The sequence below is a fragment of the Myotis myotis genome, unplaced genomic scaffold (genome assembly GCF_014108235.1).
Source record: "Myotis myotis isolate mMyoMyo1 unplaced genomic scaffold, mMyoMyo1.p scaffold_m19_p_2, whole genome shotgun sequence".
NCBI classification, from domain to species: domain Eukaryota; kingdom Metazoa; phylum Chordata; class Mammalia; order Chiroptera; family Vespertilionidae; genus Myotis; species Myotis myotis.
This window is the reverse complement of record NW_023416324.1, coordinates 19,484,977-19,505,964: the sequence shown is the minus strand read 5'-3', so window position 1 is coordinate 19,505,964 and position 20,988 is coordinate 19,484,977. Positions and strand designations below refer to the sequence as shown.

General features: G+C 52.1%; 3 protein-coding genes across 4 annotated transcripts; 1 reads left to right on the top strand and 2 right to left on the bottom strand.

Moving 5' to 3' along the window:
• Window positions 1–571: 571 nt before the first annotated feature.
• On the bottom strand, window positions 572–3,475 carry FAM167B (family with sequence similarity 167 member B). 2 transcript variants are annotated; one of them, XM_036352816.1, is made up of 3 exons: window positions 2,504–3,475; window positions 1,100–1,365; window positions 572–821 (listed from the first exon to the last, which is right to left on the bottom strand). In XM_036352816.1, the coding sequence occupies exons 1-2, from the start codon at window positions 2,753–2,755 to the stop codon at window positions 1,129–1,131; spliced, it is 489 nt and encodes a 162-aa protein (XP_036208709.1). In that variant the 5' UTR covers window positions 2,756–3,475; the 3' UTR covers window positions 572–821; window positions 1,100–1,128. The 2 variants fall into 2 exon arrangements, with proteins under 2 accessions (XP_036208709.1, XP_036208710.1); XM_036352817.1 differs by lacking the exon at window positions 572–821 and having other exon boundaries at window positions 952–1,359; window positions 2,504–3,469.
• A 4,300-nt stretch (window positions 3,476–7,775) lies between these two features.
• Window positions 7,776–15,964, bottom strand: EIF3I (eukaryotic translation initiation factor 3 subunit I). The gene is made up of 11 exons (XM_036351825.1): window positions 15,806–15,964; window positions 15,620–15,712; window positions 12,942–13,029; window positions 12,584–12,649; window positions 11,629–11,778; window positions 11,419–11,546; window positions 9,285–9,395; window positions 9,082–9,171; window positions 8,689–8,762; window positions 8,098–8,190; window positions 7,776–7,954 (listed from the first exon to the last, which is right to left on the bottom strand). Exons 1-11 carry the CDS (start codon window positions 15,806–15,808, stop codon window positions 7,873–7,875), a joined length of 978 nt encoding a protein of 325 aa, XP_036207718.1. The 5' UTR covers window positions 15,809–15,964; the 3' UTR covers window positions 7,776–7,872.
• On the top strand, window positions 15,865–20,845 carry TMEM234 (transmembrane protein 234). Its single transcript, XM_036351827.1, has 5 exons — window positions 15,865–15,943; window positions 16,256–16,407; window positions 17,058–17,124; window positions 19,882–19,974; window positions 20,134–20,845. Exons 1-5 carry the CDS (start codon window positions 15,880–15,882, stop codon window positions 20,226–20,228), a joined length of 471 nt encoding a protein of 156 aa, XP_036207720.1. The 5' UTR covers window positions 15,865–15,879; the 3' UTR covers window positions 20,229–20,845.
• Window positions 20,846–20,988: the final 143 nt, after the last annotated feature.

Below are 20,988 nucleotides of genomic sequence, written 5' to 3'. Positions count from 1 at the left end.
AGGGTAACAGAAACAAAGGCTGAGAGAGAGACAAAGTTAACAGAAAACACACAGCAGACTACAGTGACACGGAGCCCAGAGCCAGGGCTGCAGCCGAAGCTCCCTTCACAGGCCATCTCTGGGCCTCAGCCCAGTAGGAATGGCGCTGGCGACAGCAATGATAAGCCATTGAAATTTGCGTTTATTGAGTGCTTGCTGTGCACTGTCGCACTGAAGACAGGTCCAACTACTTGTGGAGTGAGAACTAGCACTTGCATTTCAGAGGTCAGGAAACAGAGTCCAAAGTTACGGGACCCCCTCAAGGTCTGATGGAGATAGATGGTGGGCGGGCTTTGAATCCAGGTCTGGCAGGTCCTGCATTCTCCAGATGCTCATTTACCCAAGTCACTTCCATGGGGGTCATTTAGGATTTTAAGTTCTTTCTCAGTTCTTTTTTTTTTTTAAATATATTTTATTGATTTTTTACAGAGAGGAAGGGAGAGAGATAGAGAGTTAGAAACATCGATGAGAGAGAAACATCGATCAGCTGCCTCCTGCACATCTCCCACTGGGGATGTGCCCGCAACCCAGGTACATGCCCCCGACCGGAATCGAACCTGGGACCTTTCAGTCCGCAGGCCGACGCTCTATCCACTGAGCCAAACCAGTTTCGGCTTTTCTCAGTTCTGATCTTGGTAAGATAGATAGAGCTAGAGCTGTGGGGGAGATCAGGATCCATTAGTCCGTGTCCACCCCCAACCCAGGCCTTCTCTTCTATAATGAATCCCTGGTCCCAGCAACAGAAGACAGCGACCTTGGCCTGAATAAATGACTGCAGAGACCTTGATGGGAAGCAGAGAAGGTATTTATTATGTGAGCTCCTACTGCCCCTCTCCAACTCTCTCTCCACCCCTTCCCGCCCAACACCCCCCCCCCCCCCCCCGCTTTACCCCCCCCCCCCCCCCCCACACACACACAGCTGGGGCAGCAGCAGGAACAGGATGCTGGGCTCTATGCTCCCAGATCTAATCTGAGTGTACCCACCAACCCCCTCTCCTGCCAGGTGCTGGTGCCTCTGGGGCACACCTTTTCCCCCCAGGTGGGTGGGGGAAAAGGGTACCGGGTGCTCAGTAGGCACGCAGGTTCCCCTCAGCAGAGCGTGAAGCGTCGAGCGCTGATGTTCATGCGTGTGAGGCCGAGGTGCCGCAGCGGCGGGGCCAGGGCCAGGCCGGCCCCGGGCTCCAGTTCCAGCTCCAGCTCAGCTTCGTCCAGCAGCTCTTGGTGCCGATGACAGGCTTGGTCCACCTTCAGCCGGTGCAACTGGGCCCGCAGGCGAAGCAGCTGCCCCGCCAGCTGCCGGTCCTGAGCCTGCATCTCCCGCTGCAGCCGAGAGGGGGCATCAGCCGGCTGCCTGGGCCCTCAGCCGCTCTCGCCCGCTCGTCCCTCCCTTTCTGTCAACACCCTGGGTCTTTGCACTGTCTGTGTCCTCCACATCCCTTCTCTTCCCAGTTTAATCCCTCCCCACCTCTCTGCCCGAGCGGTTCTAAAACCAAGCTAAGAAGCCAGCATTGCCCTGGCTGGTTTGGCTCATGGATACAGCGTCGGCCTGTGGACTAAAGGGTCCAGGTTCGATTCCGGCCAAGGGCACATGCCCAAGTTGCAGGTTCGGTCCCCAGTAGGGGGCGTGCAGGAGGCAGCCGATCAATGATTCTCTCTGATCATTGATGTTTCTGTCTCTCCCTCTCTCAAATCAATAAATTAAAAAATTTTTTTTTCTTAAAAAGCCAGCATTGCCCTGGCCACTGTGGCTAGGTTGGGTTGGTTGGCGCGCCCTCCCATACACCAAAAGGAGGTGGGTTTGATTCCTGGTTAGGGCACATACCCCAGGTTGCTGGTTTGACCCTCTGTGGGATGTTTCTCTCTCTCTCTCTCTCTCTCTCTCTCTCTCTCTCTCTCTCTCTCTCTCTCTCTCTCTCTCTCTCTCTCTCCCTCTCTCTCTCTCTCCATCTCTATAAAAAAATCAATAAAATATATATATAAAAGAAAAATTTAAAGAAGAATCTAGCATTAAACAAATACAGGTGCCTCAGGCCCCATCCCAGATAACTAAGTGGAATCTCCAACTGGGAGCCTGGACCTCTTTACATTTACACGTGTTGGATTAAGAGCCACCTATTCAACATTCGCTCCTCAGATTCTGCCTCCAGAGTGCCCCATTCTGTACTTCACAGTGTCTCTGGATATAGCAATTCCTAGAGTAGGGGAGGCCATGCCCTCCCCATCTAGATAACTGGTGGCCCAAAGAGCAGGCTCTGTGCCTTTAGCCTCAAAAGCACAAGGTCAGCAGACTGAATGGAATCCTCCAGCAAGTCTTCCTGAATAAAACACTGTGTCCTGGCTCCTCAGGACACAGCCACAGGAACGCGCAGTTGCTGGGGGCGGGATCCATTCCCACCCCACACCCGTGGTCTTGGAGAACTGTCCCCCAGGCCCTCTGCAAGGCTGTCCACCCCACCAGACTCACCAGCTCCCGGCGCAGCCACTCAAGGGCAGAGTCCATTGAGTCAAAGCCGCAGATGGCCCCAGGTTCCCCCGGCCCAGGCCCAGCTCGGGCCTTGCGCCAGGTCTGGCTCTGGACCTGGGCGGTCCACTCCAGATACGAGGGCCGCCGTGTTTGCAGCTGCAGCTTCGCCGTCAGCGCCTTCACAGAATCCAGGCTCTCTTCCTCCTCGTTTTCTTCACCCACTGCCTGGAATTTCAGTGGCCTCAGGGACATGGTGGGTCTGGGACGGGTGACAAAGCAAGACTGCAGCTCTGGGATTAGGAAAAGGCTGGTAATATTGCCCAGGTAGTGGTGGCAGAAGCTGAGGGTGAACAGGGTGCGATGGTGAATGTTCAAGGTGGGTCGGGAGGCTGAGTGTGTGAGGGTGAGTGAGTAGATGGGTGTGGGAGGCAGAGTGGCAAGGGCTGGGATTTTCCAGGACTGCTAACCCTGGAGCCACGTGATGCCCATCCGTTTGGCGACAGAAGAAGCCCTGCTCTTTTGGCCCCTTGGATGAATTTTATTGTCTTTGCCCAGAAGGAGACACCCAGTTTCCCAGAAAGGAAGTTGTTCCAGGATAAGAAAAGCATCACCAACACCAGCTTCTTGGCCCTCTTCCTAAGACCCACGTAAGGGAGTGGGGAGGGGATAGAAAGCTGACGAGCTGCCCTCTGTCCTCACTCATGGCAAAGGAAGTGTCCAGAGCCCTGGCCCGGGAGTCAGAAGACTTGGGTTCTGACGCTGGTTGTGTGGGACCTTGGATAAGTCACCGACTCTCTGTTGGGACAGATCTTTGATTTTAAGCTGTGCTCTAAGGAACTTTAGGTTCCTTGGAAATCTCTCAGAGACCGCATGCAGGATCAGGCACACCTGTGGATGGGCTCCAAGACCCGTCTCTCCTGGCCCTTCCCAGGGCTTCAACACAAGCAGTTCCCTTTTTAATTTTTAAAAATATATTTTGTTAATTTTTTTCAGCGAGGAAGGAAGAGGGATAGTTAGAAACATCGATCAGCTGCCTCCTACACACCCCCTACTGGGGATGTGCCCGCAACCAAGGTACATGCCCTGGACCGGAATCGAACCTGGGACTCTTCAGTCTACACACAGGCTGACTCTCTATCCACTGAGCCAAACGGGTTAGGGTGCAGTTCCCTTTTTTAAACTTTGTATTGAAATGTAACACACAGAGAAAAACGCACATATCATAAATACACAGCTTGATGAATACACAAAAGCTTGGAACCTAGTGGACCAGAAGGCCCTTTGAAGGCAGGAGTCCATCTTCGTCTTCTTAATAATCAGTACTTAACACAGTATAGGCATCAGTGTTTGAGAAATAAAAGAATAATTGGATGGATGGGCTGATGAGTCCCCCGGTAAATTGGGTTATCTCGTGTAAATTACCAGTTGAAGTGTGACTCTTGCCAGACTGTAAACCCTATGAACAGAACTCAGTCATCCTTTGGTTACAACACTAAGCACAGAACTCAGCTCATTGTATGGGCAAAGAATGGAGCAATAGGGAACGGGGCTCCGGGGAAGTGGTCACCATAGAGGGCGCCCTTAGGCAGGGACATCCGCGTGGTGGCTGCGGGGTGCCAGTTACACAGCTGCTTGCATTTAAGGAAGACACCCAACCTCAGATGTGAGGGAGGAAGTAGGCAGTTCCCAGTTTCACACCCACACTTTCCACCCCTTCCACCAGGGTCCAGAAGAAGAGATGGCATTCTTCTTTCTTTTTTAAGTCAGCCAGAGTGCCAGCATTCCAGTCTAAAAAGCCAAAACTATTGACCTGGCGAGTTTGACTCAGTGGATAGAGCAGCGGCCTGTGGACTGGAGTCCCTTGTTCAATTTGGAGTTTTGTGTTCAATCCCCAGTAGGAGGCGTACAGGAGGCAGCCGATCAATGATTCTCTCTCATCATTGATGTTTCTATCTCTCTCTCCCTTCCTCTCTGAAATCAATAAAAATATATTGGTAAAAAATAAAGTAAAAAGCCAAAAATATTGAGTGCCTCACGCGAATTAAGCACCAGGCTAAGGGGTTAAGCAAGATTATTCTCCCCATTTCACAGATGGTGAGATTGAGGTTTCCTTAACAAGTTCTGCCTGGGGTCCTGCTGAGAGGTGCTGGCAATAAGAGGGGGACAGTTCTTTGGAACTGTGTTATCCTTCCTCTAAGGGGCCTCCTCGACAGCTGGCCATGCGGGGCGCCAGGTGCCCAGCCAGTTCCTGTCCCTTCTGGGGCCCCAGCTTGCCCCGCCTGACACTCCTGGAGTCTGTCCTTTTGCTGGGCCCCAGGCCCACCTCCGGAGGAATGGAGTTCTCAGAGTTGATCCGCACCAGCCGGGCCCAAGCCGAGCTCTTGCGGGGCCAGGAGGCGGCCCCACTGCGTGGCGCGCTGTGCGTTGCCGGCCACCACCTGCTGCTGTCTCCAGGGCCCAGGCGATTCTGGGCCTCTGGCTGCGGCTGTTGGGCCGTTGCATAGTGTTGACTCCATCGAGAAGCGGTGAGCTTGGCGGGGGCGACCCTGGAGTTGGGGACTTCGCGGTTCCGTGGAGTGAGGGGAAAGAGCAAGTGCAGTTGGAGATGATGCATTACGTCCAATCCTATAACTGGTTTCTCCTTCCCTGATGGGGAGCCGGGTACACTGAGCCTAAACGCGTTCATCCCCAGGGTCGCGGGTGACTCTGGCACCATCACGCTGCGCTGTAAGGACCTGGGCGCGCTACAGCTGGACACTGAGGGCGTGGACGCGACGCTGGACATAGCCCGCTCCGTCGAGGTACGCTGCGGTGCACCCGAGGCACTTACGCTACCCCTGTCCCGTAACCATGGTAGTAAAAGGGGGTCGCTGAGCAAGAGCATTCAGCAGCCAGTGTTATCCCGGGGCACAGCTAATGGCTAGGTACCCGGGTGGTCTGGAGTACTTGGAGAGGCGGGAGGTGCGGACCCGAGGGGCCGGAAGGTGTGGGTGGGATGATCCCACCTTTCCCAGATCCCCTGCCTTCTTCTCCAGGCGCTGTCTTCCCTGGAATCGGTCATCACCTCCTATCTGTTCTTCTACCGTCCCAAGGGCTTGAGACTGGGCGCCGCCTGGCGCTTCCACCCGCCTCGGGATGTGGACGCGCCGGGCCTGGGAGGGGCGCGGGGACATGGCACTCACTGGGTACTCAAGAGCACGCCTTCGCCCCTCCCTGCGCTGCAGACCGACCCACGGAGGCTGAGCGGGATGAACAGGGACTTCAGCTTGTGCCCAGTGACCCCCGCGCCGTGATCGTGCCTCGCTCTGCGGACAACGAGGCCGTGGCGCTCAGCGCCCGCTTCCGCCCGGGAGGCCGCTAACCTGGGCTCAGCTACCACCACGCTCCCAGCGGAACCGTGCGCCCCGCCCCGCCCCAGTCTCCGCCTCTAGGACCAACCGCGTCCCTATTGGGCCCTTTCCTGCTTTGGCCGGGCCAGTTCGCTGCCCCGCCGCGGCCCTGGCTCTTGCCCTGGCTCCAGGCTTTTCTGGCCCCGCCGGGTCCTGTCTCCAACTGGCCTTGCCCGCCCAGTCTTCCTCCACTCGGGCCCCCCCCCCTCCCGGGTTTCGGGGTCTGAGCTCCGTGGCCCCGCCCCCTGGTCGGGCCGGGCCGGGCCTCTGAACCTAGTCCCTCTTTTGTCAATACAGGACCTGCACAAGGTCTGCTTATCGGGCCCCTCCCTGTCCCACCACAAGCAACTCAGACCGGGTCCGAGGCTTGCGAATTCCGCTCGGAAGGCTCCTGCGCCTGCTCGCTCTGAGCCGCTCCAGTGTAGACTCGCCCAGGGGCTCTCAGAGGAGTTCGTGAGCCAGGGCTGGTGGGTACGGCTTCCCGGGGCCCAGTCCCTGTCTGCAGGTGCTGCTACGATCCAGCCAGCCCCTGACCAGGCCCCAGAAGCGGCGCTGCACCGAGGAGGAGGAGCTGCTGGGAGCTGTGCTGGCTGGGGCTCGACCTGGGGCCCGGGCATCATCGTGGATACTTGCTCGGCCTAGACCGCCAAACAGGCCCGCAGGACTGGCGGCGGCACTAAATCCAAGGCCGCCTACCCTGGCTGGAAAGGCTGCACTGGCCCCTGGAGGGGTAAGGGGCTTCCTAGGCTCTCCTGCAAGCCTCTTCCTGATTGTAAAGGGAGTTATCTTACAGAAACCTTGAGGATGTTAAGCCTTTCCTGGTAGCCATGCCGCCAGATAGACGTCCCCACTTGCACCCTCCCACTGACAGAGCTCATGACACCCTGGAGGCCCCATCTCCTGGAAAAAAGCACTGCTTTACATTACACTGAAAATTGCCTCCCAGGAACAACCTCCTCTCTCTCTCTCTCACACACACACACACACACACACACACACACTCACACACCCAGTATAGGTCCCAGCCCCTGCCCAGCTATACCTATTCCCTGTCTCCAGATGATGGTAGTACCAGAGGAGGTCCTAAGTGAGTTTCTGTGCTTTGAGGAGGATGCACTACTCTCCTACCCAGAATACAAAACTGTTTATTCATATATATATTTATATATATATTTTAAATCCTCACCCGAGGATATTTTCCACTGATTTTTAGAGTGGAAGAGATAGGGAAAGACAGAGAAAAAGATCAATGTGAGAGAAATACATTGATTGGTTGCCTCCTGCATGAGCCGACCAGGGATCAGGCCAGGGAGGAGCCTACAACTGAGGTGCATGCCCTTGACAGGAATCGAACCCAGGACCCTGCGGTTCCCAGGCCAATGCTCTATCTACTGAGCCAAGCCGGATGGGCACTGCTTAACTTCCTTGCCTATTTCTGTGCTGGACGTCCCCCCCTCCCCCTTCAGAGGTAGCATGGGAGGTGTGGCAAATAGTGACAGATGAGAAGACAGAAGGCTCTCAGCCAATGGTTTCAGCCTCTGAGCCCCAGCCCTAAGTGCTGGCATCTCCTAGAGTGGCTGTGATGTTCCTGAGACCTCTCCAGGCCCACAGCACCTTTGAGCCCCAGCCCTAAGTGCTGGCATCTCCTAGAGTGGCTGCGATGTTCCTGAGACCTCTCCAGGCCCACAGCACCTTCGGACCTTGGATGAAGGTGCCTGCAACCAGCCTTGCTCGTAATACTGAACTTCCAGGTTTGAAGTGTCCAAAGAAAGTGTAGGGAGGTCCAAATAATCAAGGTCTCCTTGCCTGGATAGCAGCTCACTGGGGTGTCACACTGAGAAGGGAAAATTATTAAACCCCATAAAATATCTGACCAGAATCCATTTATTTCCAAACTAATTTATTATTTCTCAGAGTCCAAAACTTTCTGTGAGCCCTAAACCAGAAACTTTTCCCTGGCCAGGATAGAGACACAGCTTCTTAAGCTTCAAACTCAAATTCAAAGTACTGTGGGTCGAAGTAGTGGATGCGGACATAACCATCTTCACCACCACTGCTGTAGCTGCAAAGAGATAAGCGGGACTGGTCAGATGCCTGCTCTGAGGAGGCAGGCCTATGAGGCAGGGCTTGGGAAAGGGGCACGGAGTGGGCCTGTGGGGCAGGGACCAGGCCCAAGCTGAGCTCAGCTCCCTTCACTGGCCCTACCTCTTGCCATCAGGATGGAAGGCAACACTGTTGATAGGTCCAAAGTGACCCTTGACTCTTCCAAACTCTTCTTCAAATGCCAAATGGAAGAACCTGGAGGAAAAAGGGTGGTGAGAAGGGGCAGTTTATTCACTCTCCATCTCCTTCCAAAACACTCTGGAGGTATCACCCCCAACACAAACTATAAAGTGGGGAAACGGGGACAAGGAGAAGTGAATGTGAACAACATTAAGTTAGGGGAAGATTAGGCCCACACAGCTAACTCTTCCTTACCATGTGCTGGGCAGTGCATTAACTCACTTATTAATCTGCATCATTTTATGAGAGAAGTTTACTGTCACTGTCCCCATTGTACAGCAAAGGGTAACTAGGGTCAGAGAAATATAAGAATGTGTCCAGGGCATCTGACTGAGCCCAAGAGTTCATGCTCTTAACTGCTGCATTACACACTTGTCACAGGAGGGCCACAAATCTGGCTGCACTTTCTAACAACTAAAGACATAAGGGCAGTCTCCTTTGTCACTCGGTTTGTGTCCATTATGAAGGATGCCCCATGGGATTTCCATGCGGAAGAGCTCCCTCCACCTTTACCTGGCCTCGAACTTGCCAATCCTGGTGGAGGTTGTGGTTACATCCATGGCTTCCTGACCACCGCCCAGCACCACCTGAAGAGAAGAAGAAATTCTACACAGGCCCAAAGGACAGGCAAGCCCCTTTGCTGTTTTCCTCCCCACTCCATAAACTTATTATCTCCCACATCAGATGGGAGGATACAAAGGGCAGGGACAAAGAGATTTGGTACTTTAGCCACCCCCTACTCCATCCCTGGGGCATCTCAATTGTTCAGTCCTGTTGATGCTCTGGGAATCACCTTTTTGCCTGACACTATTTCCCCCCAGAATTCTATCTTAACTGCTAGACAAACATCTAGATCCTGGAAGCATTCTGAGGCTTTAGCAGGAAGCATAGATGGGATTCCCTTACATGGTCATAGTTAGGAGAGAGGGCAGCCGAGTTGACGGGACGTTCTGTCCGGAAAGTCTTCTGATGTTCAAGGGTTGTGGAGTCAAAGAGCTGGAGAGAGAGGGGGGGTGGAGGGGTGAGGAAGGGGGTAGAATCTGTAAAAGGAGACTTCCTGGGGGAAGTTGGGAAAGTTGAGCTCTGCCAGACCCCTTGCCCAGGCTCACCTTGGCTGTGTTGTCTTTGGATGCAGTGACAAACATGGTCATGTCCCTGGATAACTGGATGTCATTGATCTGCCGGGAGTGCTCCTTAACATTCACCAACACCTCTCCAGACTGGGAAGGAAAAAGAGTGAGCCTGACCAGCCCCAGCCCCACTAGCCCATTACTCAGCCAGGATTGACACTGCTTCCTGTCCCATCAAGGGGACCACAGGTCTTGGTTGGGACTGCCTTCGTACCCCTGAATCAACATTTACTCCCTCTCCCAAGCCCAAGCCTACATCTTCACCTGGCCCATGTGTACAAGTTTCATAAACACTGCTAGTCCATCTAGGAAAACACATGCTTATGGCGACAAATCCATGGGCCTATTAGCTAATCATCACATTATAATGGTAGAGCAGTTCCCATTTGTCCCTTTTTTTCAACCTAGTTATTGTACAGTTACTAATTGCCAGGCACTGTGCCAAGCACTTACCAACATCTTCCTTCATTTCATCCTCACAACAATCCTATGAAGTGGATACTTTAACGGAAATTTTAAAAGGAATACTCTAAGGTTCAGAGAGGTGGTATGACTGGGAGATCAGGCAAATAGTACGAGGCAGAGAGCCCCAGCTTAGCCCTCTCCCCTGCCAGGGGCTGGGTTCCAGTCCACGAGGACTGCCCTGTCTGCCTTCTCTTAGGTCTTCTCAAGGGGCCATTTCATCTGCTTTCCCTTCCCACAACCTGCTAGATTGTGGTAGTACAAAGAGCAGAGCTGAGTTTGTCCTTAAATGTACTTCTCTGTGCCTCAATTTTTTCTATCTAGAAAACAAGGGTGCTAAAAGCCCACTGTCCAGGGTCACTGTAAGGATATTGGGACTATGATTTAGTGGACTTTGGTTTTGACAGGCGCCTGCCATATGTCTTGTAAACATTTGTTAGATGAAGGCAAAGGGAGTAGCATCACACATAGCAGATCCTCAAAAAATATTCATTTCCTTAATTATTTTTATCTATTCTGAGGGAAGAATATATTTTTGTCCCATCCATCAATTTGGGCACATCGTAGGGATGTATCTGTCTCCTACATTTTGGGAAACATACATCAGCGTTACAATCTGGCCTACCTCGGGGCACAGATCAGCTCCACTTTTGCCAGCATCAAGCATCATTTATGCCTTTGACCTGGGTTCCAGTTTCCTTCCTGCAGGTAGGCCTGGTGCCTAGTGGACCACAGTCAGTGCTTGCTGAGTGACTGACTAACCTTTATGGCATTACATTCCAGCATTCACCAGGAATGGAAGTACCTGAATCAGAAATCTCAGACAGCCTGGGTTTTATCCTTTCTTCCCCCGACCCATTTCATCCTCATGTCACCCTTAACTATCTCTTGACCGTTGAGTACCCCATATCTTCATGGCTATTGCTTAGTTCAGGTCCATTCTCCAAACTGTAGCCTGCAAAAGCTTTTTAAAGAGGAACTCTGATCATCACTAACCATTTAAAGATATCCCACTCTCTAACGGAAAATCACGCCTTAATTCCTGATACTCAAATCTAGTCCCTAACAAAAAAATAAAATTAAATAAAGGAAACTCTGTCCACCTTCCCCAATACCACATTCCAGTGATACCAGACTCTATTTCCTGAAGAACCCGTACACTCCCTTCATTCTGTGCCTGTGTCTGCTACTCCCTTTGCCTTCGGAATGTACTTCCTTTCCTGTGTGACGCTCCATTTGTTCTCCGTTACTTAATGTTTGTGCCACCTCCTCTGTGACAGAAGGCGTTTTCTGCATTTGACTGAGACCTCTATGGTGGCAGAACTCACAATCTGACTCATGCTGGCTGTTTGCCAGTCTGTCTCCCCTGGGGCAGGGCCCTGAAACTCAGGGATAGCAGTAAAATACTTAGTTGTGATCATTATTAACAGATCCTGAGAACTAAGTAACAAGTTTTTCAAATACCTAATATTAGATTCTTGAAACATTTTATGATAAACAGGCTCAGGGAAGTTATGTAACTTACCCAAGATCGCACAGCTCAAATGGGTAAAGTCTGTATTTAAATCCAACCCTCGTTCTTAACCACTGTGCAATCCTGCCTCTTGTAGGGAATCATTCTAGTGGGCACGGGCCCCAGCCAGCCACTTACCTTGGCACTATACTGGTTGAGCTCTCCACTCTCATGGCCCGCAATGATGCACTCCCCGAGGGGTCCCCAAACGGCACTGGTGATCTTGGAGTCATTGCAAGGGATCTTCATGTAGGGCTCATTGCTGTCTGTGTGGGACAGCAGATGTCAGGCCGTGGGCTTTGGAGTTGCACCCTTCACCTCAACCCCAAGCCTAGGCCCCGTCCTTACCAATCTGGCTCGGATCCCGCAGGTCAAAGAAGCTCACAAAGCACTGGTAGCCCATCTGCTTATCCGTGGAGAACATGATGATATTGCCTCCAAAGTCAAAGCCACAGGTCCGGACAGCTGAATTGGTCTTGAGTAGAGCCAGCTGCTTCCCTGGGGACAGACAGAGCCCGAGCCACCCCTTGCCTATCATCATTTCTCACTGTTTCTCCTGCTCTAGTGGCTCTAACCCACTATCCTCCTCTTCCTCACTGCTATGCTTTGGCTCAAGTCTCAACTTTCCCCCCCAGTCTCTCCTCAGACATCCTGCTCACGAGGCACTGCTCATAGTGGAGCGCAGGACACCTGTCTCCTCCTCAGAATGTGCTCCTCCACAGCAAAGACCTAATTTCTCTGCATGTCCCCGGTGCCCAGCGAACTGGCACAGAACTGGGTGCCCAGTAAATACTTACTAGACCGAGGAGCTTAATAGCATCCCATCTTTAGTCTCAGTTCTTCCAAGATTCCCCGCTGCTACCAGAGCTTGCTAAAAGTTACCCCAGACCACTCTTCCCGGCTCAGGGACCTCCTCAGCATGCCAAGTCTGACAGAACAAAGCTAAGCTCCTGAGTTTGGCATTCAAGGCCTGTTCTGGTCCTACTCTGCCCCATCTGCTCCACTGTCTTACTTCAGTGTCCAAGAAGCAGGAACTCCACTAGATCAGTTTACTTGGACACGACCCTTGCCGTGCTTTTATTCCTGCACGTGTCAAAGTGATGAACTCTTTCTCATCCTTTAAGTATCTGCTCATATGACATTTGCCTTGGGAAATCTTCCTAAGCTGCTCCCATCCTATTCCAGGCAGTCAGTTGCCACCCTTCCATCCCCCCGCGCCGCCCCCGCCACCCCCAGAACTCGTTTGCTTAAACAGTACACTGTAGGTCCTCATTTGCTAAAAAAGTGAATGATCCAGACTTACCTGTTTCACAGTCCCAGAGACGACAGCTGTTGTCAGCTGAGCCGGTGAGGACATGCTTGGTGTCCCCTGAAGAAGGCGTTAAGAAACATGACCAAGTTCACCTGAGCCCAACTCAATCACTTCCCTGTTCAGCTCTAGAGAGCCCTTCTTCCTCTCTGACCTCAGAGCACTCTAACCTTCTCAACTAGAAATGGAACTTGTCCTAAATGTTCCCCCAACCAGTGAACAGACTGGGAATAGGAGGCAGGTATTATTCTCTAGACCCACAATCGTACCCCAAATTCCCAGCTCCACATCAATAGCCTCTCTATTGCTGGCAAACTCTGGGAACATAAACTCAGAGCAAAGACAAGGATACAGTCAGCATCTACACACCACACAGCTCCAGTATGGCCCATGTAGGTGCCCAGCCTCTCCCCATTCACAGAGTACCACACATTGACAATCTGGAGGAGCCAAAGATAATGTGACAGGATAGCACACACTCAGGCAGAGTGATGGCTGCCTATTTTGCCCCAGGAACCCTCAGCAGCCTCTAGCCAGGTCGGATTTGGCCCTCTCCCGCTCATCTCTTGGGAACTGGCAGATTGCTGGCAAAAAGATCAACTCCTGGATTCTCTTCCTCCCCGTAGGTAAGTGGCAGGGGAGTCAGGAGGCTTCCAGCCCTCCCCCAGACTCCTAAACCCTTGAAGAAAAACAGGAGCTTTGGTGATCGGTCCAAGTGGGAGCTGCTGGTAGTAGTGAAGCCTGCACTTCAATCCCTGCTCTGCCACTATCTCACTGTATTCTCTCAAATACAGCTTTTCTCCTCTCTGAACTTCAGTGTTCCCATCTGTAAAATGGCCATGACAATAATGCCTTCTTCAAAGGATAGGGAGGCTATTCTAATAAAGTGATGTCTAAGGAATTTAGAATAAAAGTGACTAACATTCAAGAGGCACTCATTAGCATCAGGTTCTGTGCTACAGTGTTTACTTGAATGATATCATTTAATTCTAAAGACAACCCCACCAGGGAGGGGCTACTAGTACCCATATTTTACGAAAAGGGAAACTTGAAGTTTAGAAAGGTCAAATGACATCCTCAAAGTCACGCTGGTGGATGCAGGAGTTAGGATTCAAATCAAGTCTGTTTGGCTTTAGAGACCCCAGGATTAGCCTCTACTGTTCACTTTCTCCATATGGAGGTACCGGGGCTGGACAGTAAGAAGCTAGGAAAATTCCTGGGCAAGTGGAATGGGGGAACTGAGACAAGAAAGTTAAACAAGGCCCAACAGCTTGGGCAGCTTACAGCCAGCTTGTGGTTGCAAGACCTTATCTTCCCTAACCAAGGACAATTGAGAGTTAATGGTTTACACCTCTCCTCCCCAATCAGAAAATACAAAGCTTAAATTACATACAATAGCTTAAAACACATAGCCTGGGGAAACAGAGAACAAAGGCCCAAATAATGCCCTTTGTGCCAGCTAACCCCAAAGACAGAGGAGGTTGGGGAACAAGTAACAAAAATCCCATTAAAGCCAGATAGACGTAGATAAAAGTTAAACAGACCAATAACCCAAAACTCCCCTCTATACTCAGTTTAATGCATCAGCATATTAAAAATGCACCTGGAAAGCTGATGAATATTCTACTGAAACGCTCCCCTAAGATCCTCACCCGCAGAACATAAAAAGCCCTCAGGACAAAGACTCAGTGGGGGCATGCTCTGGAGCACACCCATGTCTCTCTCTTCCTGGGCATGAACTTTTTCTTTCTTTCTTTCTTTCTTTTTTTTTTTTTTTTTAAATTTTTTTTTTTTATTTTTTACAGAGAGGAAGGGAGAGAGACAGAGAGCCAGAAACATCGATGAGAGAGAAACACCGATCAGCTGCCTCCTGCACACCTCCCACTGGGGATATGCCCGAAACCCAGGTACATGCCCTTGACCGGAATCGAACCCGGGACCCTTCAGTCCGCAGACCGACGCTCTATCCACTGAGCCAAACCGGTTTTGGCTTTTCTTTCTTCTAAAAAAAATGTTATTATTGATTTTAGAGAGGGAGGAAGGGAGAGGGACAGAGCGATAGAAACATCATGAGAGACAAACATCCATGGGCTGCCTCCTGAACGCCCCACTGGGGACAGAGCCTCCAACCCCAGCATGTGCCCTGACAGGGCATCAAACCCGTGACCTCTTGGTCCATCAGTGGATGCTCAACCACTGACCCACCACGGCCCGGCTGAACTTTTAATTTCTAAGGGTCCCCAGGAGACTTGCAGCCAGGAGCTCAGTGGGCAGCGGCTCACCCCCTGATCCTATCTCCAGGCCCCCCTCTCCTCCCACTTTCTAGTGAGCCAGCAGCAGCCTGCCCTGGCTCACTTCTTTCCTGGAACGTAGCTAGAGAGCCAAAGCAGAGCACCTAGGCTCTCACCGTTGTTTCTTCTACCCTAATTTCTTCTTTTGCTTCGCTGCCCCCAGCATGAACAAACATATTCTCAAACCCATCCGGTCTCCTGTGGTGAAATCTTCCCTACAGTCTAGGCCAGCCTGAGGGCAGGCCTGCTCCAGGCCCCGCCTTCATGAACTACTTCATAAAAGGCAGTCGTGTGAGGGGCTGTTTGCACTCTTCTGGGCAGGCCGGGCCCAGAGACCTGACTGAAATAAGACCAGGGACGCCTCCATGAAGTCCCAGGTGTCCCTCGCTGCCCAAGGATCCGCCTTCCCCTCTACAAGTGGCTTCCCTATCCTGGCAGCACAGCTGTGTTCTCCCCCAGAATGGTCTCTTCCCGGCCCCTGGACGAACTCCTCGTCCCGCCCCTTCCACCACGGGTCTCTGGCTTTGCTTCCTCCAGCTACGCCCTCCTTCCACCAACTGAGTTCTAGCCCCTTTCCCGGTAGAAAAGGCTGGTCGTTCCCTACTTCTTAGAACGGGGTTCTCTTCGGGTCCCCGCTCGCGGCAGAACTGGCGTGTCCACCCATCACCCAGGCGAAACGACCGCCCCTCCCGGGCCCCTCAGAAGGGTCCCGCCCGCCAGCCCTCGGGACGCAGCTCACAGGGTCCTTGGCCACCGTGAAGAGAAGGTCGCCCTCGCGGTTGTACTTAATCTGCGTGATGGACCGCTCATGGCCCTGCAGCAGGATCGGCTTCTGTGGGGACAGGACGGGGGTGTCAGCGCCCAGAATCCGCACTCGCCCCCGCCCCGGCCCCCCACGACAGCATCTCCCACCCGTGGAACTCACCATCCCCGCGGTGACACCAGGAAAAAAAGCAACGTGACTAGGACCGGAAGACGCTTTGGCTCCACTTCCGGTTTATGGGTCTCCGCCCTTTCATTCCCGGAAGTGGAAGGTGCGGCGTTGCCATGGCGGCGTCTCTCGGTGTGTAGGCGGCCCATCCCCTTTGTGGGCTTCTCACACCCACTCCCCGCCCATCTGAGCCCCTCACCCCAGAGTTCCTGTCCCCCTTTCCACGTTCCTCACCAGCTCAGACCCCCGCTACAGCCCCAAATCCCGGCTCCTGGGTCCATCTCCCCGGCTTCCGGGTCTGCCTACCCGCCAGTCGCACCCGGGACGTCGGGGAGCGGAGGGGGCTTTGGGGGCGGCGAGCTAGGCATGGGGGGCCGGAAGCTGGCTGGGCCCGGCGCGCGGCCGTTTGGGGGCGGGGAGAGGCTCACTCGCCTCTTGGTCCAGGGCAGGTGCTGGCTCTGGTGCTCGTGGCCGCGCTGTGGGGCGGCACCCAGCCGCTGCTGAAGCGGGCCTCCTCCCGCCTGCGGCACGTCCACGAGCGGACCTGGCTCCGGCAGTTGCTGCAGGAGATGAAGACCCTCTTCCTCAATATTGAGGTGCGTCTGTGAATGACCTCTGAAGTCAATAAAAATATATTAAAAAAAAATAAAAGTCAAAGAAAAATATCCTCGGGTGAGGATGGACAGAGGGAAGTCTTGGGGTTCACATTGTCCCTGGGGAGGGAGGATAAGGAAGGCCGTGGGGGATTTCCTCTGACCCCAGCACTGCCAGTCTAGGTTTGTGGCAAAGAGAAGACACACGGCCGCCTCTCAGGGCTGAGGGCCGAGAGAGGTGCAGATCAATGCTGATTAGAGGAAGGGGCTGGAGCCAGGGGAATTGCAGGATGGGAGGATGCGAACGAGCGGCGCTGAGGGAGAGGGCATTCGGGGCAGGGGCCCAGGGTTCAGTCCGGAACTTTCCCTCTGCCTCCCGCACTTTGGGGAGGATGCCTGCAACAGCTGGTTTCCATGCGTGAAGGCGCGCCCACTGTCTCTGGTTTTCTCTTTGCACCCTCTTCTCAGCTGCAGGGCCCCGCCGGCTGGTTATGAGTACACTGCGGGCGCGGGGGCTGGTTTTCGGAGGGCTTAGTGCTCCCTGGGTCCTTACAGCATTCCTCCCTCCGGGGAAAGGCTCATCTAGAAGCTCAAAGAAGGCAGCGCTGCTCAGTCACGCAATCACACTGACTTTGGATTTCTTCTGTTTCCAGTACCTGGTGCCCTTTTTCCTCAACCAGTGTGGCTCCCTTCTCTACTACTTCACCTTGGCATCAACAGGTGGGTCTCTGGCTTAGAACTGCTGTGCTTAGAGTCACTTTGGGGAGGGTGCCTGCAACACCTTGTTTCCATGAGTGCGGGTGAGCCCACCATCTCCGGTTTTCTCTTTGCACCCTCTTCTCTGAGCCGTAGGGGCACAGTGGGCTGGTTATGAGTACACTGACAGGCGCTAAGGTTGGTTTGTGCAGCAGCAGAGGAAAAAGGAGGGTTCGTTTTGCAACTTATTTTATCTGTCTTTGTCCCACATAGCATGCCAGTGTAGAAGGATTTGAAGCCATATGTTACCTAAAGTTTATGCTTTTGAACTTTGCTATGAGAAGTCTCCCTGTTGTAGCTTCACCTCCCCGGAGGCTCACCAGGCCCTCCAGGGACCTGAGGGGAGTTTGGGCCCCAAGTAACTTTGGGGAACCCCTCAGAAACCGGGGGTGAGGGGATAGGCTAACCTCCAGACCTGCCACCTCGGCTTCAGCTAGAGCCACTCCACTTGCATCTGTTTTACATTTTGAGCTTCTCATAAAGCTTCATTTTAAAAATATATTTTTCATTTATTTTTAGAGAGGCAGAGTGAGAGAGAGAGAAACACTGATGTGAAAGTGAAACATCGATCCGCTGCTTCCTGCACACCCCCTACCAGGGATTGAGCCCACAACGCTGGCATGTGCCCTGACCAGGAATCAAACCGGCAACCTTTCGATGTGTGGGGCAATGCCCAACCAACGGAGCCACACCGGCCAGGGGTCATAATGCTTCATTTAAAAGAAAGTTTGAATGCCTCTGGCACTCCCCGGGGCCCAAGAATGCTAAACCCTTTGGCCAGCTGATGGCACGGAGCCATTTACCAAATTTTGAGCAAATTGCAGCTTTAGGATCTGATTCTCATCATCTACTCTACCTCTATCCTTTAACATCCGCCCATTCTAAAGATCAGAATAGCGATCACTATTAAGCATCTACTTTATCCAGGGACTATACATGCATTATCATATTTCATCTTACAAGATAACATCTGTTGTAAGATGTTCTCTTGCTATCACTGTTTTACATGTGGGGAACAGGCTCAGCGTGTCTGTGTGACTTAACCAAGATTACACAGGGAAACCAGTGTCTGCCTCACTCCAGTGCCCTTGCTGCTCCATTGGCCAGGTTGCTTCCCTCTCCCATCTACTGTTGCAGACCAGTCCTTAGCAGGCATGGCATCCAGTGGAAGGTGTGTTAACCAAAGGAAGCAGCTCTGAGTAGGTAGGAGTTGTGCCAGTTTCTTGGATGGATAATGCTGTAGTGGGGCCTTGGAGGGGCTGAGGAGCAAGACAGTTCTTTCCTCCTCTACCTGGAGCAGGTGAGGCCTGGAGGTGCTGGGAAAGAATGTGCTAAGGAGCCCACATGAGCATCCCAGTCTGCCTGGCAGTTGTGAATCTTGTTGTCAACAAGTAACTCAGCTTCTGATTTATCCATTAGTGTTTTGTTTTGGTAGTGTGTGACAACACTTAACATGAAATTTACCGTCTTAGCAAATTTTAAGTGTACAAAATTTAAGTTAATAACATTTTAAGTTAACAGTGTTATTAACTTCATTAGTCTTTTTCCAGTTTGTTTATTGGGAGTCAGTTCCTTGGAACTTCAAAACTAAGGAAGGGATCCTGAGCTCTGGTGACCTCTATGTAAAGTCCAACCCTGTCTTTTTCTCTTCCTTAACTCCATAAGGCCTGAGCCAGAGCTGAAACAGAAACAAAATGTGCTTCACCTGCTGTTTTGGGTTGTTCATATCCATTAGTTTAGTAAGGGACAGCTTTGGAGTTAGGCAGACCTTGATTTAAATCCTCAATGTGCCTCAATTTATATGACCTTTTTTTTAAAAAAAAAATGTCTTTATTGATTTCAGAGAGGGAGAGGGAGAGAGATAGATAGAAACATCAATGATGAGAGACAATCATTGATTGGCTGCCTTCTGCATGCCCCCTGTGAGGGATTGAGCCTGCAACCCAGGCATGTGCCCTTGACCAGAATCGAACCTGTGACTCTTCAGTTTGCAGGCTGACACTCTCTCCACTGAGCCAAACTGGCCAGGGCTATGTGACCTTTTTGAGCCTTGTTTCCTTTATCTATGCAAAGACATGATAATGCTCTTCTTGCAGTGTTGTTTTGAAGATTAAGTGAGATATATACACAATGCACCTAGCACATAACATGTGCTGAATAAATGTTTGGTAGGTGTTATTGCAGTCATTCTGCTGCATCCTTTGAGTTTTGGGTGTCTGTCTGGCCCGATGTCCTTGAGGTCTCAGGAGCTCTCTTTGAGTGCAGAGATCTCATACTTATCAGCAAACCAGGGTGGTCCCATACCTTGTAGCTCAGGTCTTCATGCTGGAATCCTGAGAGAACAAATTTGGAATCAGGAAACCTGGGTTTGAATCCTGAGCTTTACTGTGACTTCATCTGAGATACGGAGTCATGAGATACGTTTTTAATAAAAGCTGTCTAGCCCTGACGGGTGTGGCTCAGTTGGTAGTTGGTTGGGCATCATCCTGTGCACTGGTTTGATTCCTGGTCAGGGCACATGCCTGGGTTGTGGACTCAATATCCAGTAAGGGGGTGTGCAGGAGGTGGCCAGTGTTTCATCTACCTCTTCCTCTCCCTCTAAAAATCAATCAAAAAAAATTTTAAAAAAGCCTGTCTTGATGATAAAATGACAGTGCTTTGTGCTTAGAAAGACATTTTTTTTTGCATCTCAGTGATTTCTTTTTTAATTTGATCATTCAGATCTAACTCTGGCTGTGCCCATCAGTAACTCCCTGTCCATCGTCTTCACACTGATTGTTGGAAAGGTCCTGGGAGAAGATATTGGTGGAAAACGTAAGTCAGGCTACTGTAAGTGTGGGAAGCAGCTACTTGGGCCTTGACACCCCTGTGTCAGTTCATGGGCGGGTGAGGAAAGGACCTTCCCCCAGCCCTGCACCAGCTTCCATGGCATGGCTGGGCTTAGAGCCCCTCGATTTCTATCCATTATCCCAGGAACATTTGCAGGCATGGTGCTCACCACGGCAGGAATTACACTCTGCATCACAAGCTCAGTGAGCAAGACCCAGGGACAACCGTCTGCCCTTTGAGTGGGCCAACGCCACCCTCCAGCTCTGCTCTCTCCAGGAAGCCCCTTGGGCCATGAGGTGCGGGCGATGGACCTAGCACTTCCATCTTAGCCTCAGCTTCCTCATCTCTTATGGGGATAATTACTACCTCGAGGATCACAATAAGAGAACAAGAGTGAAAGGGTTTTGTAACATTCAAGAGCTATTCAACGGCTAGGATTTAGCACAAGAAACTTCACACTCAACCTCAGCAACCTTTGGGCCCCAGCAGCTCTCTTCCTGCTGTCACATGAGTCCCCCAGCCCGGCAGCTGTCACTATGGTCTGTTCTGACTCTCACAGCAGCAGGGTCAATGGACTTCAGAGCCCCAGCTGCACTGCAAGGGCCAGCTCTAGTCTTTAAGCCAGAAATGCAAGCAGGAGGCCTCCAGGACTCAGAACGCCTTGGCTACCAGCAGGGGAACTGAGGGGAGGGAGGTGCCTCAGAATGGCAGATGTAGGGGAGATAAGCTGTCTGTTAGCCTTGCATGTCTGCCCCTCTCAAATAGATAAGACACCTGTGAGCCCAGCACTGCCTAACCAGCGTTTGGCGTAATGCCTGGCGAGTAGTAGCCCGTAATAAATCTGTAGTAAACAGACGAGGTTAGTATTCTTTTATTGTGACAGACCCACTCCCAAGTTTGTGGTCTCTCCCAAGCTCAGTTGGCTACCCCTTTCTCTGGCCAGAGAACCCCAGAGGAAATGACCTCTGTGGCCAGGGATACTCTGCTCAGCAAGCAAAG

What these genes read in the sequence shown, in the direction of transcription:
- FAM167B (XM_036352816.1), bottom strand. Translation starts at nt 2,755, where the DNA reads ATGTCCCTGAGGCCACTGAAATTCCAGGCAGTGGGTGAAGAAAACGAG. An exon ending in AGTGGCTGCGCCGGGAGCTG is followed by an intron (nt 1,366 to 2,503) that starts GTGAGTCTGGTG and finishes GCCCCCTCTCGG; the next exon opens with CTGCAGCGGGAGATGCAGGC.
- EIF3I (XM_036351825.1), bottom strand. An exon ending in GTGGTGTGTAGATGCTGACT is followed by an intron (nt 12,650 to 12,941) that starts GTATCCTTGTCT and finishes CGCCTTCTTCAG; the next exon opens with GGGACACCAAGCATGTCCTC. An exon ending in TCAACCAGTATAGTGCCAAG is followed by an intron (nt 9,396 to 11,418) that starts GTAAGTGGCTGG and finishes TTTCCTTCCCAG; the next exon opens with TCTGGAGAGGTGTTGGTGAA.
- TMEM234 (XM_036351827.1), top strand. Translation starts at nt 15,880, where the DNA reads ATGGGTCTCCGCCCTTTCATTCCCGGAAGTGGAAGGTGCGGCGTTGCC. An exon ending in TGCCATGGCGGCGTCTCTCG is followed by an intron (nt 15,944 to 16,255) that starts GTGTGTAGGCGG and finishes CTCTTGGTCCAG; the next exon opens with GGCAGGTGCTGGCTCTGGTG. An exon ending in CCCTCTTCCTCAATATTGAG is followed by an intron (nt 16,408 to 17,057) that starts GTGCGTCTGTGA and finishes TTCTGTTTCCAG; the next exon opens with TACCTGGTGCCCTTTTTCCT.